Source organism: Dendronephthya gigantea, unplaced genomic scaffold (genome assembly GCF_004324835.1).
Source record: "Dendronephthya gigantea isolate DGI-Jeju-01 unplaced genomic scaffold, DenGig_1.0 000248F, whole genome shotgun sequence".
Lineage (NCBI taxonomy): Eukaryota > Metazoa > Cnidaria > Anthozoa > Malacalcyonacea > Nephtheidae > Dendronephthya > Dendronephthya gigantea.
The window spans coordinates 1-14,431 of record NW_021163258.1 but is presented as its reverse complement, the minus strand read 5'-3'; the positions used below and the strand labels follow the sequence as shown (position 1 = coordinate 14,431).

Sequence of the window (14,431 nt, the reverse complement as noted above, 5' to 3'; positions counted from 1 at the left end):
TACAACGCGGACGCTGGGGCGAGGCATAACAACACAAATACAAGCATCTGATTGGTTCGTTGGCCCATGATACAGTGAATATTAATTGCGAAAAAATATTGTATGTCATTTTTTCAATATATTCACGTCCGATTTTGAAATCAGAAGTTTGAAATATATTTATTGATAATATACTATAATTTATTCGTGAAATAAATAAAGTCTAAGAACATAATGTGAATCTTTTTGGGTCGTACCCATATTAAAGTTTCTGGAAATCTTTCACAACCAGTTCAATATGTTCGAATACACATATCTTAAAATTAAACATAAAATAATAAAAAACATTGACTAACACCACACAATGTGTACACGTCAGAAAGTCAAGACCGCCTCTCTATATCTATATATCATGTAATCGAGCAGAGGTATCCAACGGATAGTGGTTTTTTAACCCCCTCAAAATCGCCCGTTGTTTGATTAAATCTTAGTATTCATAAATTGAGGATCCTCTTTAATAATTGTTGGTTCCATTAAAAGCTGGAAATTTTCTAGAACGGGTAAAAAATCGCTATCTGGTGGATAGCGCAATCCGGCTTTCATACAACCGGCCCCAGTATTCCAAATTATGACGAAATATAGTCGATAACGACAAAACTTCGACTTTCTGTCCATAGAGTTACTTTTGCAAAGGCGAAAGAAAGTCCATGCCAAATGGCTAAAGAAACCAACAGGGCTTCCTCTTACAGATAATTCCCTGAAATTGGGCGGGCCTAGACCTTTACCAACACCACTGTCTTCTGAGTTATAATTCGCTTCTACTAGTATATAAAAAAAGGATCAGGAAGCAGAAGTCGTTCAATCTCATACTGCTAAGTGCTGCTGTTATAGCCTAGGAAATTAACATGGTTGACGGTCATTGTGAAATTTCCTTTTGTTTCGCAAAACAGAACATTGACTTTTTTTCTTAGCAGATCATAATATCAATAACTGACTGAAAATCTGAAATGTTTATTGTGCAATTTCTCTCTCGAATCTCCTATGGCACGACAATTTTTCGGCGCGATTAAGATTGTAATTGAAGCTAGTGTTACGGCAACGTTGAGGATTTTTAACAGCATGAATATTAAAGGTTTTCTTGGACTGCTTGGATATTCTCCGCTTCTTTTCCTTCAGAGCAAGATTCCGGGAGGGTCTTATCAGAGTTATCTGAAAATGCATTGCGATGTTTAAAATACACTTTTTTTATAATATAATGTCTTCTTTGGAAAAGGAGTTTATTGGAGACGAAAAATCAAAAACGTGTTGAATAAAAGACTTTTTTGCACTGCACTGCAGTACTAATACACAGAAAATGACCTTTTTTACCTTCTATCGTTTCTTCAACATTTTCTGTCTCATGGTAGGGTTCTTCATTTATAGTTGTATCATCTGTGGAAAATTTTCGTTCTGGAGTAGAAAATCCCTCCAGTGGTGGAGCTGAAGGACGTTGTTTTTTCGCTTCATTCAGTTGGTAACAATAGCAGCAACGGAATGCTATGGGATGAGAAAAAGTCTACTTTAAAAGTCTCTATGTTTTCATAAGACTAATTTAAAACGCAAAAAGTCGAGTGATTAGGATTACGTTAAGTTACTAACATGTGGTGTTAGAATGTTTTTGTAACTCGGATAGTCACGATGCGAGAGACTTTCAACCGTTGTGAATCGTATACACAGCAACGTAAATTCTTACTTGTATATTCAAAGCCTTCTTTCAGCGCCATTCCATTATGCGAGTGACATGCTTTACATATTAAAGCGTAACGATTGCTGGGCCCGTCGCCAACGAGGTAGTCTACGAACTAATTCAATCAGAATATACTTTTACACTTACTATATAGGAATATATGCAAAGTTGTATAAATATATAGGTGGTTTGCAATTAGTAACATCTTAGTTGATCTCTCAAAACATGGTAAGAAGTTAATTAAGAAATAAACAAGAAAAGTAGAACAACTTAGTTTTTTCTCTTGAAAAGCAGATTTGAAGTAAAATTGTAATGCATGCAAACAAAGAATACATATATAGCCACCACTTTTATTCACTACCGCGTAAGCAGAGTCCAGATTAGCACAAATAATGAGTATTAAGATCATTGGAAAGATGTTTGAACACGAAAACTTGATGTCGTACACCTTTTTAGTTATTCGAATTTAATGCTGTTTTCTTAAAGACTTATACGACATGGTTTTAACTGCATGGGCATCAGGCAGGTAGTATCATCAGGTAGTATCGACAAAATTATTGGACGACTGTAAGTCTTTGAATCTTTTTTTGCTAGTGTATTATGCATCATTTTATTTCTTCCTGATAACATAACTTCTGGATTTGAGGGATAGGCTAGTCAACGAATTGTAGAATCGGTTACTTCTCATAACTACCTTATCAGCCATCGTTCTTTCTTTTGGTAAAACTGGTATAGGCTGTGGTGGACCAGGAGGAGTTCCTACGAAGTATGCACATAAATATTCAAAATGGATTCCTGTAACGGATCTACTGTATCTATTTTTACCACGCAATAAGCAAATACTTTAAATTTCTAATCTACCTAAGGAAATTAAAGAATTCTTTCAGTTTCTGATATTAACGGAGGACATGCTGGGCTAAGGAGACAGTATTGTGTCTCATAGTGCTAGTTCTCACTATTAGATTATTTTGGGTTTAGAAACGTACCAGGAGGCATGTTATTGATGAAGAATTGCCTTTGCATTGCAGGACTCATTCCTCGCAGTGGGGACATCATTTGTACTTTAGGTGTTGCAGAAAAGGGAACTGGTTTTTGAGAAAATGACGAGTTGGGTGTCGACATAGCTCTGGGAACATTTCGTTGTCTAACTTCTATGATAGAAAAGTATATATATATATTTTATGCTTAAACAACATATTAATTTTATGCATTTTATTCAAAACATAGTTATTAATGGCCAGTGGATGCTCTATGTACACAACGTGATGTTAACCCATTTTGGTATAATTACAAAAGAAATTATTGGAAATTGCAGGCACTGATTGGTCAAGCAACCTCTGCATGATTATCACCTAATAATCATCTGACTTCATAATTTCAGCAATATTCACCTCACCTTTGGCAATGAATAAGTACAAATAATCAAATCTAAATAATAGAGTCTTTGATTGTGGTGGAAAAGACCTAAAGTGACATATTTGTATGCATTTACATACCTCCTCAAGAATGACACTGGGTCTGCTATTTAGAAAAATTGCTCAATTCATTTAGAATTTGATAATATAATTCTATGCATGCTTCTTACCAGTGCCTGGAGTGACACAAGGCATTTTTCCGTTATTGGTGTCTTGCTTAGCATCGTTCTACAGGATGAGAGCATACCATATATTGTGTTATTATTTAACATTGACATTGATGAACACTATATATAGAACAATATTTAACTAACCTTCACAAGACTGTTTTCAGGGTCAAACTTCTCTAGTATTTCTTTTGCTTTTTTGTAGGTTTCTTTTTCCTTTACATCTTCAATCTTAAGAACAATGAAATTGAGATGAACAACAATATTTAAAATGACAATCTATATATAATAGTTATAGATGAAATTGGGGTTAAAATGGTACTTCCTGTCTCTCTCTTCATGTTGCTAATCAATTCAAAAGATATTGTGGGCAATGATTGTAATTGCTCACAATTGTGTATGTGTGAGTCAGCTTTTAAAAATTATTCAGGCATATGTATGTAGAGAAAGGAAAGTGTGGTGTACTCACAATTTTTTGCTTTTTAGATCGAAGTTCTTCAAGCTTTTGTGCTATAAGAAAAAAACAACATCACTGCATTGACATAAGAAAGTGTATGCATATTCTAATGCATATCATGAGTAAGCACATTTACCTATCAATAATTCATAGTATCATATTCAGGCCCGGAGCTACGGGGGGGTTTAGGGGGGTGTCACACCCCCCCAGAAAGTTTATTCCTAGGTTTAGTCGGTAAAATTGCTATTTTAGTCGGCAGACAAAAATATTTTTGATACTATAGACTGATCCAATATAAACTTGACAAAGTTTCATCCAGAGTGTAGTCGGTACAAGTCCGTCAATCAGTCGGTTTAGATCACCTTACACCCCCCCTGTAAAATATCCTGAGGATGGCCCTGATCATATTACAATGAAATACAAATAAATGCATCCTTGCAGACAAAAATATGATTATGATATATTATACTATAAATGCATAATTTGTTAACAAACCATTTTTCTTTTTCCTTGTACTAAACACATACATAAGTGTTCTCCTTACTCCATAAATTCTAAGAAAACAACAGACCAACATGTATGAGGCCAGTTTAAGATGTTGTTTTTTCACAAATTGGCTAATTTGGTATGACCAAAGAGCAGCATAGGATTACCGCCTGCCATGCAGGCTACAGATTAATGTGTACATCTAGTTTATCTTTTTTTATGTAGGAAGCATCCACAGATTGGAGGCACCAATCTCAAGGGGCACTTAATAAAAAGGGCAGCTAAAAATATGTATAGGGATAGTTTGACTGCCATGCAAAGCTGCAAGGACACCACTAATGTGGTTTATATTTAGGGCACCTTCGATTTGAAACACAAGATATATAGATTTATAATCTATATTTCTCCCTGTCTTTAGCCTTTTAGAATATCAAGTGCAAGCCACATTGTTTAATAATAGTTATACTCAAGATTGCATTTACTTGCACATACATTAGGGGGAAAATCAATAATGGGAGAATTCTTGTAATTCTGTCTTTCCACTGCTTTGGAAAATAGTAGAAATACATAACCACAGCTGATACAATGTACAGCATAATGGAGTAAAACATTAGACGACCAATGAATCGTTGATAGAACTGTTCATCTTTTTGTCTGGCAGACTCGAGTTTGTGGAGTTGCTATAAACAATTGAATAGTTAGTATGTAACAACATTGATGGTAACAACATAGTCAAAGTCTCAATATACTTCCCATATAACATATTGAGTAACGAGTAATGAAAATGAAAGGAATCTATAGTTTAAATGTGCTAAAATTAAATATCATTCTCTATGCATATTACATTACACATTGTTTGCTATAGGCCCTACAGTATTATCAAAGGCAAAACAGACTTGTTAAAAATTGTCCCAGTCATACAATAAGCCTCTAAACAAAGACTACTGTGTATGATACTGCATGACTCAGTATGAGTAAATACTATTTGGTTTCGAAGCAGCCTTCTTAAATATCGATTAAACCATGCAGAGGTCTTTTCTGAATGATTTTATAATTTTAGCAAAGCAAACACTTGATGAAAGGGAACTAATGGACAAGTGGCTGACATCTTCATGACAGATCAGCAAAATATTACAATATAAGTTAATAAAGATATTTATTCAAATTCACCAATTGCATCGGAATACCTCTTGCAAAGACTCCAATTCTTTTTCAGCAGATTCCTCACGCTGTGAGCAAATACAGGGTACGTGAAAAACACGATTAAAAATTTAGCACAAGCACTGCCACACTCCAAATCACCAAATGTAGATCTGCTTAATCTATTTTACTGAAAAAAACTCTAACTTACCCTCCATCGTTTGAGAATGGCACCCATTATTTGGCTAAAACCTCGATCACAGATTAATATGTCCAAACGGGTATATTCCTGTCTGTCCGAGCATTGTTTTCAAATTTAATATCACTTTGATCTTTCACTTCTTGACGCTAATATTCGCCATGTTGCACATTTCCTGAGATTTCCAATAATCCAATTTCCGGCACCAGTTGCTACCGCCTGTTCGCAGGCATTTTCCACAGGGAAAAAATTGAAAACTAGAAGTCTAGAATCAACCAAAGTACAAACCGTTTTAAAAAGTAAAAAGCCATATAATAAAAACAGACTGACACGGTAAAACCTAGTGAATGTCGAATATACCAGGATATGGACCAGTATAGTGCTGGGCCCGGTTGTATCAAGCCCGTTAAGCTTAAACGGTGGGTAAGTCAAAATTAAACAAGACGCCTGTTCTGGCCTCAGTTGTAAACAGTATCTTTGTATTAAGGTCAAAAACATTTATTTTGAACTTATTCACCGTATAAGCTAAACGGGCTTGATACAACCGACCCCTGCAGTATAGTTCAAAATATTGCAACAGTCAGCCAAACGTAATGCTGGTGTCCACCCTTCTCTTGGTGTATGTTTCTTCATATTGAACAAAGCTCTGCGCAGCTATAGATCGTATAGCGAGAACTCTTTCGGCAGCAGGCCTGCAAAGCCTTCCCAGTCCTCAAATTTTTAAATTTGTTTGAAAGACCTTTTTAAACAAAGTTTCTTATGTCTGCCGGCCTGCTATAGCATTTCCATTTAAAGTCTTCCTGGTTTAATCGTATTGCCTATTGGGTGTTGGTACATTTTTGTTTCGTAGTGAGCATTACTTTAGACTTTCGCTTAGGATATTTCGACAAATATTGCACTGCGAAGGTACTATCTATAGGCAGCAAGGTAGGTTTAAACTTGGGTTTAATCACTATATAAAGTCTATATAGTAATTGTCTAAAGAATTTATTGAAACTATACATATGACATCTAACTCATAGCTTTATAACATCATAACTCAACTCTGAATCTAATTCGTATATTAGCTAGAATTCACATAAAAAATCATGCAAAATCACATTACAAGTATTACGCTTCAGTCAGCATTTACAGCCAAGTTTAAGAGTTTAGTGGATTGATAGATAACATGTTCATTAAAACAAAGATTGAATTTAATTTAGAGCATAATTATAGAATGACTGCAACCGTTTATAGGGTAATTTCCACATAATTTCCTGGAAATAGCCCAGTCATGCCATCTAAGACTCCCTCATACCATCCATCGCTATTTTCTTCAACACATAGATTATTTCCCCTTCTTTGAATGACAATTCATCGTCCCTGGTTGCTTCGTAATCATAAATACTGACAACTATATACGAGATAAAAGCATATACTGTTGAGAACATTGATGTACTTATCGTCCCTATTTTCACACAGGGATTGATACAACTATCCATATATACTCCACCTTTTTCCTCGTAGTTTTCAGGAACCCAAGCCGGGAGGGCAGGCGCAGGATCTGCATCGGGCATCGGTGGGGGTGGCGGTGGTAATGGACTGAATTCACCTGCGACAAAATAATTCCAATTTAATCGACTAAGTTTAGTTTTCCAATCAAGTTGCTCTGAAAATACATCAGAGAAACTTTGCAAAGCACTCGTGAATTAAAGATTTCAGAGAATGAAATACGCAAAACAATGGTGACAAAGAACATATAGAAAATGACCCTAGAGGCACTAAATTAATCAATTATGGTTCTTTGTTAATTGAATGAAAAAATGAAAAATAGGTTTATTCGATAATTAGAGATGAATTGCATAGATGCATGTAGGTGGTTTAGATGTTAGATATTATCATACATAGTATATTCTTAGCCGTGCCGTGCTGATAAATTGAATGTAGTGTAAACGGGGCTTTGGTGGGAATTGTGTATTATGTCAATGTAATCGAAGGGTCTGGATCAGATCTATATATAATATTTGTAAATATCAATATATCCCACGAATAGAAAGAGTAATAGTACAACAAGAATGAAGGGTAAAAGTGAGGAAACAGGGATTATTCAGCCTAATTTTAGGCGTCAGCTGATTAATTGTATCAAACCTGAGCTACTCGGCTCTCCCTGATTTGCGAAAGGACTAGGCGGTGGTGGAAGGAACTCTGGAAAAAAATTGTAACACGGGAGTGAATGCATATACGTACGATTGTTAGTTGACGTTTGTTAGTTGATGCGATTATTGAGTTAGTTGATGCGATTATTCACGATACACGAAACCGTCAGAGCACTAGTGATATATATCAAGAGAATACTTACGCGAAGATTGTTAGGTTTAGTGTAGATTAATTGAATGAATACATAAGTTGTTAAATTTCAATCTGACGTTGGTGTTTACCCAAACTAACAACTATATAGTTGGCAGAAAGTAATGAAATATCTGCTTTAATCTATTGTTTCAACTAAAGAAAGTACGGATCAACTGTCTATCAGTAAATCGTACAGATGTATATAGTGAGCGTAATATAATTTCAGGTCAGAGTATTGGCATTACCGGTAATCCCGATCATTCATCGCCAAAACATAATTAAATCATTACCATGCAAAGCATTTTGATTACCATCCACATCAAGCGTCATAGGGGGAGGTGGTGGTGGACCTGGTGACATAGGTTCTAAATCTGCAGGTATTGGAGGGGGTGGTGGTGGCAAGTCAACAGGGGAGCCTGGTGGGTTTATCATGGGTGGCGGGGGTGGGGCAACATTTGGCAAAGAGGGAGGGGGGTATCCCCCATTTGGGATTTTTGGAACTTCAGGTGGGGGTGGGGGTGCACTTGGGGGTGGTTGGTTCTTAGTTCGAACTCGAAGAGTGCCTGTAGTAACCGCCTTTGGTGCGGTGGGAGGTGCTGTAGGCGTGTTGGGTACAGCCGTTGATCGTTGATTGCTACGTACAGACGGATTCCGCTTTGGTTCTGCTGTAGCAGACTTGGAACCGTGACCTCAAATAGAATGAATAAAAATAACGCTCAATTTTAAATCTTTAGCACGGTTTCCACAACCTATTTACATTTGACTGTCCTCATAGGGTGATAGAATGACAATGAGAGAGACAAAGAACTTTTGAAAGATAGCATGATATATCCAACACTGCTCCCTCCCTCTCTCTCTCATTTTTAAGGAAATTTCTTTATTGTGGAAACTCTGACTTTAGCAATATAGACCTATATAAAACAGGGTTGCTAGATTACTGACAAATAAGTTCATATTGTTTACATGTAAGCGTCCTTGTCAATTTCCGCTAGACACTATACCACAAGATGATCTTCTTTCTACCGCCTGCATCTCGTGCATTGTAGTCAGACATTCCACCTACCGACTGCATCTAGTGCATTGTAGTCAATCGGCTGTCTTTGGTAACGTTTGGGTTGTTCTCTCTGTGAAGGAGCGATTATTTTGTGTCCTCGTGTTGTGTTCTTGCTTGATGCCAGGACACCGATCTCTCTACGGGCTACTTTTTCCTTGTGCACATGAACGACCTAAATGGATGTTACTTTTTATAGCATAGTGGGAAAGCACAAATAACAGTCGAGCCCCAAAAAAAACCTATAGCATTTTAATAACATGAAAAAAAGTAAAGAAAAAAGAACAGCGTGCCAAAAGGGAAAGTCAAAAGTATATCGTGCATGTAATATTTGTTAGGTCTGTTCACAATATGGCCAATTCACTTCTGATAGATGTTTTATAGTCCCATTTTAGCCTTGCCATGCCAATAAATCAAGTGCAATGTAACGGTCTCTTCGCACGATCCAATTCAATTCTGATGGATGTTTTATAAGCCCCGTTTACACTACACTCAATTTATCGGCACGGCACGGTTAAAATGGGTACCCGTGCCCGGCCTTTGTATTGATAGCCTAAACACTAATAAAATTGGGTATGGGTACGCGCCGTGCCAATAAATTGACTGTAGTGTAAACGGGGCTATAGTCTGTTGTCTTGTAATGTATATCAGCTGTATATTAATGTAATTAATGTATATCAATGCACAACAGTTTCATCAATTGCCGACTATATTTCATACGTCAAAAGTGAAGTGGATACAACAAAATTGGATCGTGCGAGTAGACATTGAAAGGGGCTTGAGTATTGAATACAGAAGAATTTACTTTCCTTTACATTCATAAAAAAATATTCTTTATAAGTTTTAATTGCTCATATGCGCACTTAGGCGCGGAAAGAAGCTAAGTTTTTCTAAATAATTGTAATCTTTAATTTTAGTACTGATAACTATTTAATACCACATGGGTCCCTCATGAAACATGTGGTATTTCCATTTTTAACCCCCGTAGATACTTATATGTCAAATAATATTAAGGACAAAATCAAGAGTCAGGAATAAACTACTGTACATGTACTTAACATGTATTAGAACCCGGCTAACTAAAAGCATCGACTATGTTACCTTAATTCATGGGCGTCAATCGAACGTTGATTGAGGGGGAACATATTGATATATGTACAATATTGATATATGGCTAATGCCTAATTTGTCTATTGACCCCTTGTCCCTCACCGCCCTCCACCCCCCTGTGAAGCTATATGCGTAATGCTGTATACACGATACTAAACACAATTAAACGTTCGCAACATGCAGAAAGAGTATTCATTATTATTCAGTCAGAGGTATCTGAATGCTAAAATAATTTTGTGTCACATTTGTTTACGTTCAGACATACAGGTCTGTTTCCTAAATAGCTCAAAAACGTGTCATTAAATTTGCACTTTTGGTGACGAATATCAGAGTTTTTAAAACTGTCAGTTCTTAATGTTAGATTTTGATTTATTTTGCCACTTTAGATGGTCTTAATCTTCAAAACTACAGTTAAACGATTCTTAGATAAGTACCAATATAACCAGAACAAACAAATGTGGTATGGGCAAATGGGCAAAAACACTTCTCCATATTTCAACCCAAAAGCCTTCGTTCCGGACGGAAGGTCGAAACGTCGAGAAATGTTTTTGTCTATTTTAGGCAGTTGTTACACCTCATTTGACACGAAAATTTTAGATAACACGTACAATCTTGCCAAATCCGCAACACTCACATTTTCTGGTCTCAATTGCTAGAAAAATTGTAGCAATTAGCATACCTTATTAAAACATTCGCAGGTCACGCGATTTATTTTTATTCAACATCTTAAAGTTGTGCTTTATCGAAAGGTTTTGTTTTACCTCACAATACAAATCGGTGTGGTCTAAAGTGTCCTAGATTTATCATTTTAGTGTCAAGTGATATAAAATGATGAAGTACTGATACTCACTCTTTTTCAGAAAAAATGAGATGTATAATTGAACTGACTTTAAACCATCAGTGCAGAACGTTGCGTATTGTGTTTCATTTCCCTTTAGACACTGCAGTCATTAGTTCATAAAAGTTAACGTTATCTTCCGGAGACCAATAACAATAATAAAAATTTGAACATAAAATCCGAATTATAATCCTGAATATGAAAAGTATTTTGTGTCACGAAATTATTTTGATCACATTTGCGTGCATGTGTATGATCTACAATTTATGTTCAGACTTTGATTTGTCTCCTAATAACCTCAAAACGTGTCATTAAATTTGCATTTTTTATGACAGTAATTGACGGAATAATGTAAGAGTTCTTTAAACGGTCAGTATTTGTTTGATTTTTAACAATTTTGCTAGTTTGTATGATCTTTATCTTCAAAACTATTGTTAAATCATTCTTAGATAACACGTCTTCACGTCTTTGGCTTAATTTGCAGAGGGATCGCTCATGGTTTTACAAAAGCTTGATCATAGGATAAATCTGGAAAACCATTCGCATAGCTTGCCATTAATTCTCATAATGTTGTCAGACAGATATTTTGACAAATCTGCGCGAGAGACTGGAAAGGGGCTTCCAAAGAAGATTGAATTAGTGGGTTCCACGTATTGTATTCAAAGTGATTTGAGTAGGGTCAACCTTAATTGCTTCGACCTTTATGCTGAAGAGGAGTGAGCAAATGATACGAAATTGCGTATATTTGCCACAAAGGCAACACGTACAGTGAACAATTAACTCACTCCAATTTCCTGTGTCTCGATTTCGAGATGACCCTATTGGAATTATGACGTCACATGAAACCCAAGAATACAACTACGATAAGGATACAATCTTGCCAAATCTGCAACACTTTTAATTGCTATAAGTATTGCAGCAATTAGCATACCTTATTTAAAACATTCGCAGGTCACGCGATTTATTATTCTTTTTTTTTTCAACATCCCGAAGTTTTTGTTTTATCTAACAATTCAAATCGGTGTGTGGTCTAAGATTTGAGTGCCAAGTGACATAAAATAATGAAGTATGTACACCCGTTTTCTTAAAAAATGAGATGCGTGAAAGTAATTGCATACTTCAGTATTCATAATTGCATTGTCTTAAAACAATTAATGCAGGACGTTGCATATTGTGTTTTATTACCCTGTAGACACTGTCATTAGTTCTTAAAAGTTAACATTATCTTCCAGAGACCAATATAAATATAAAATTGCAAAAAGGGGGAAATAAAATCCAAATTATAAATGTTCATACTACAGCTCATGGTTAGTGTAAAGACAATCCTAAATCAATCCAATTGATTGGATTTCCATTGATGTATTGGAGATCACTCAACATTTATTATAGCCTATGTAAGAGGGGTGGGGGGGGGAGTACAACGAATTCAACAAGAATTAGGGGGAAATGGTACTTAAAACCAGTCTTATGCAGTTAAATACCACATTTATAACTGCCACACTGTCCCTTGGTTACACTGCATTACATTAATTTAGATTTAGATTGACATTGTTACCTAACATAATCACAATCCCTATATAAGTTTTGATTATTGCATGAAGAGTGAGGTGACATTAGTTGTATCACTGTTCTATTAACAGACAATTTAATAGGGTTCAGAACCATCATGTTGGTATTATCAAAAATATGTATCTGAGGATAAGAGGTAAAATGGAAGGGTTTTTTTGTATTAATATTTCATCTGACATTCAGTGGTTTAAATTGCATTTTGCAAGAATGTCATAGCGTGCTTTTCAAAATGATCAGACCGATCATATTTTAAATTGAAATAGAGTATTTCATTAGGAATAGAGCAGTGAAACTGCATTTCCCATGCTAGTCAGATGTAATAGTCAGATGATATACTTGAATGCAAAGTTCTTTAAACACCCTAAAATACCAGTAATTTGTCTGTACCAAAATACAATAGGACGGGTGTGGCTGTTTTTACTGTATAAAGGAAAGTGGCAATAGTTGGTATGTCATCTAATTTTTATCTGAAAAACCAGTTTTAACTTTTAGGTCTCTAAAGACCAAGGAAATGAAGGAATATTGAAAATCATCTGGTGAGGAATATACCTAATGTGGTCTTTTAATAGCCTTGTGCATAAGTGTCTTAAATTACGGAAAATATATTTATGTAAAGTTGGCAAAATTTGTATATATACAAATTATCACATATAGTTACACATCTCCAAATGTAAATGCCAATTGTACTAATTTTAGTATGCTCTTACCACCTGTGGTAATTTTTTTCCTCTTTTCATCCAGATCTACAATTCACCTATAGCACAGTAGGTCCCAAGAACAAGGTCTAATATAACTAGTATATTATACTGAAGCTAATATGGCAGTTTTTGCCACATCCTAAGTATTGTTTAATATTAATTTATTTCTTGTTTGACTTTGGTTACTTTCCGTTGAACTGCAGATTCTGTCATTTTTACTGATAAATTTAGACATTAATGGACTGAGTATGCCGAGAAATATTCAAAAGTTTTTAAAATACTCTGCTCAGCATGGTAAATATTTAAGTGAATACCATATCCAATGAAAACAGCCAGGGTACAAGCTGTCCAGGGCATGGTATTTGCATGGTCACATGGTATAAAACAAGTTCTATGATTGGAAAAGTTGTTGTGAGGTACAATATTTGCTATACCATACTATCATATTCATATCAACTCATTTAAGTGATTCAACTGTACATTATGCAAATAAAGCTGCTGTGTTGCTTCATATTTATTGGCTTTTTAGTAATGTGTATTGAATGTTGCTCGTATCGCACTAAAACGTACTGCTATAAAATAAATTTAAAAAATTTCTAGTCAGAGATTAATTCAGGACTCATGATCAGGAGTATTATAAAATCGGGTGTTCAATCGAAATTCGAATGAGATTTCAATTCTAATGATAAATAAGCAATCGTCAAAACTGGAAAAAACTTACATTGGAAATATAGCTGATATCAGAATTCATTTGACTAAGTTGACTTGCTTGATTATCAAGCAAATCGAGGACACTTGCGGCGAGCGCATGAATCTGATAAGCGACACTGGCCAAAGATTGTGTCGCATACTGTTTCGTCTCGGCAAAAACTGCTCGTGTTTCTTCCAAAGCTTTCGTCTTATCGTTGCTTTTGTACGTATTATTCACCGATATATATTGTCGCTCACAATAATCGGCGATTTCAGCAAGATTTTTATGGCTATCTTGAAGAGCTTTCTTGCCACTTGGAATGTTCTGTTCAAAAATTGTTGCAATATTTCTGTTCACTTCCTCCATGTTTGATGGTTTGATGTTGTTTTGGACTTTTGGTGCTCGAACTTCGAAGGATTCGTGTGTACCCTGGGTGTGTACACGAGTTATCCCATGCAATCCCCAAATTGATAAAAGAACGTCCCGTGACTTTCGTCAATTTTTCAGAATTTAGTCAATGATAAATCGAACAATGTGACAAAAGAGAGTCAAAATTAATTATGCAAGAAAAATCCAT

The 14,431-nt window shown here is 35.5% G+C and overlaps 2 protein-coding genes across 3 annotated transcripts; both read right to left on the bottom strand.

The window, feature by feature from the left end:
* Window positions 1-62: 62 nt before the first annotated feature.
* Window positions 63-5,766, bottom strand: LOC114540708 (endoplasmic reticulum junction formation protein lunapark-B-like). Its single transcript, XM_028560833.1, has 12 exons — window positions 5,582-5,766; window positions 5,418-5,459; window positions 4,723-4,910; window positions 4,240-4,298; window positions 3,757-3,797; window positions 3,435-3,518; window positions 3,291-3,348; window positions 2,692-2,856; window positions 2,400-2,464; window positions 1,712-1,820; window positions 1,348-1,515; window positions 63-1,188 (listed from the first exon to the last, which is right to left on the bottom strand). Exons 1-12 carry the CDS (start codon window positions 5,606-5,608, stop codon window positions 1,106-1,108), a joined length of 1,089 nt encoding a protein of 362 aa, XP_028416634.1. The 5' UTR covers window positions 5,609-5,766; the 3' UTR covers window positions 63-1,105.
* A 752-nt stretch (window positions 5,767-6,518) lies between these two features.
* LOC114540713 (abl interactor 1-like) lies at window positions 6,519-14,406 on the bottom strand. 2 transcript variants are annotated; one of them, XM_028560838.1, is made up of 6 exons: window positions 13,885-14,406; window positions 8,961-9,123; window positions 8,188-8,586; window positions 7,697-7,753; window positions 7,062-7,160; window positions 6,520-6,962 (listed from the first exon to the last, which is right to left on the bottom strand). In XM_028560838.1, the coding sequence occupies exons 1-6, from the start codon at window positions 14,218-14,220 to the stop codon at window positions 6,850-6,852; spliced, it is 1,167 nt and encodes a 388-aa protein (XP_028416639.1). In that variant the 5' UTR covers window positions 14,221-14,406; the 3' UTR covers window positions 6,520-6,849. The 2 variants fall into 2 exon arrangements, with proteins under 2 accessions (XP_028416640.1, XP_028416639.1); XM_028560839.1 differs by lacking the exon at window positions 7,697-7,753 and having other exon boundaries at window positions 6,519-6,962.
* Between the last annotated feature and the right edge of the window lie 25 nt (window positions 14,407-14,431).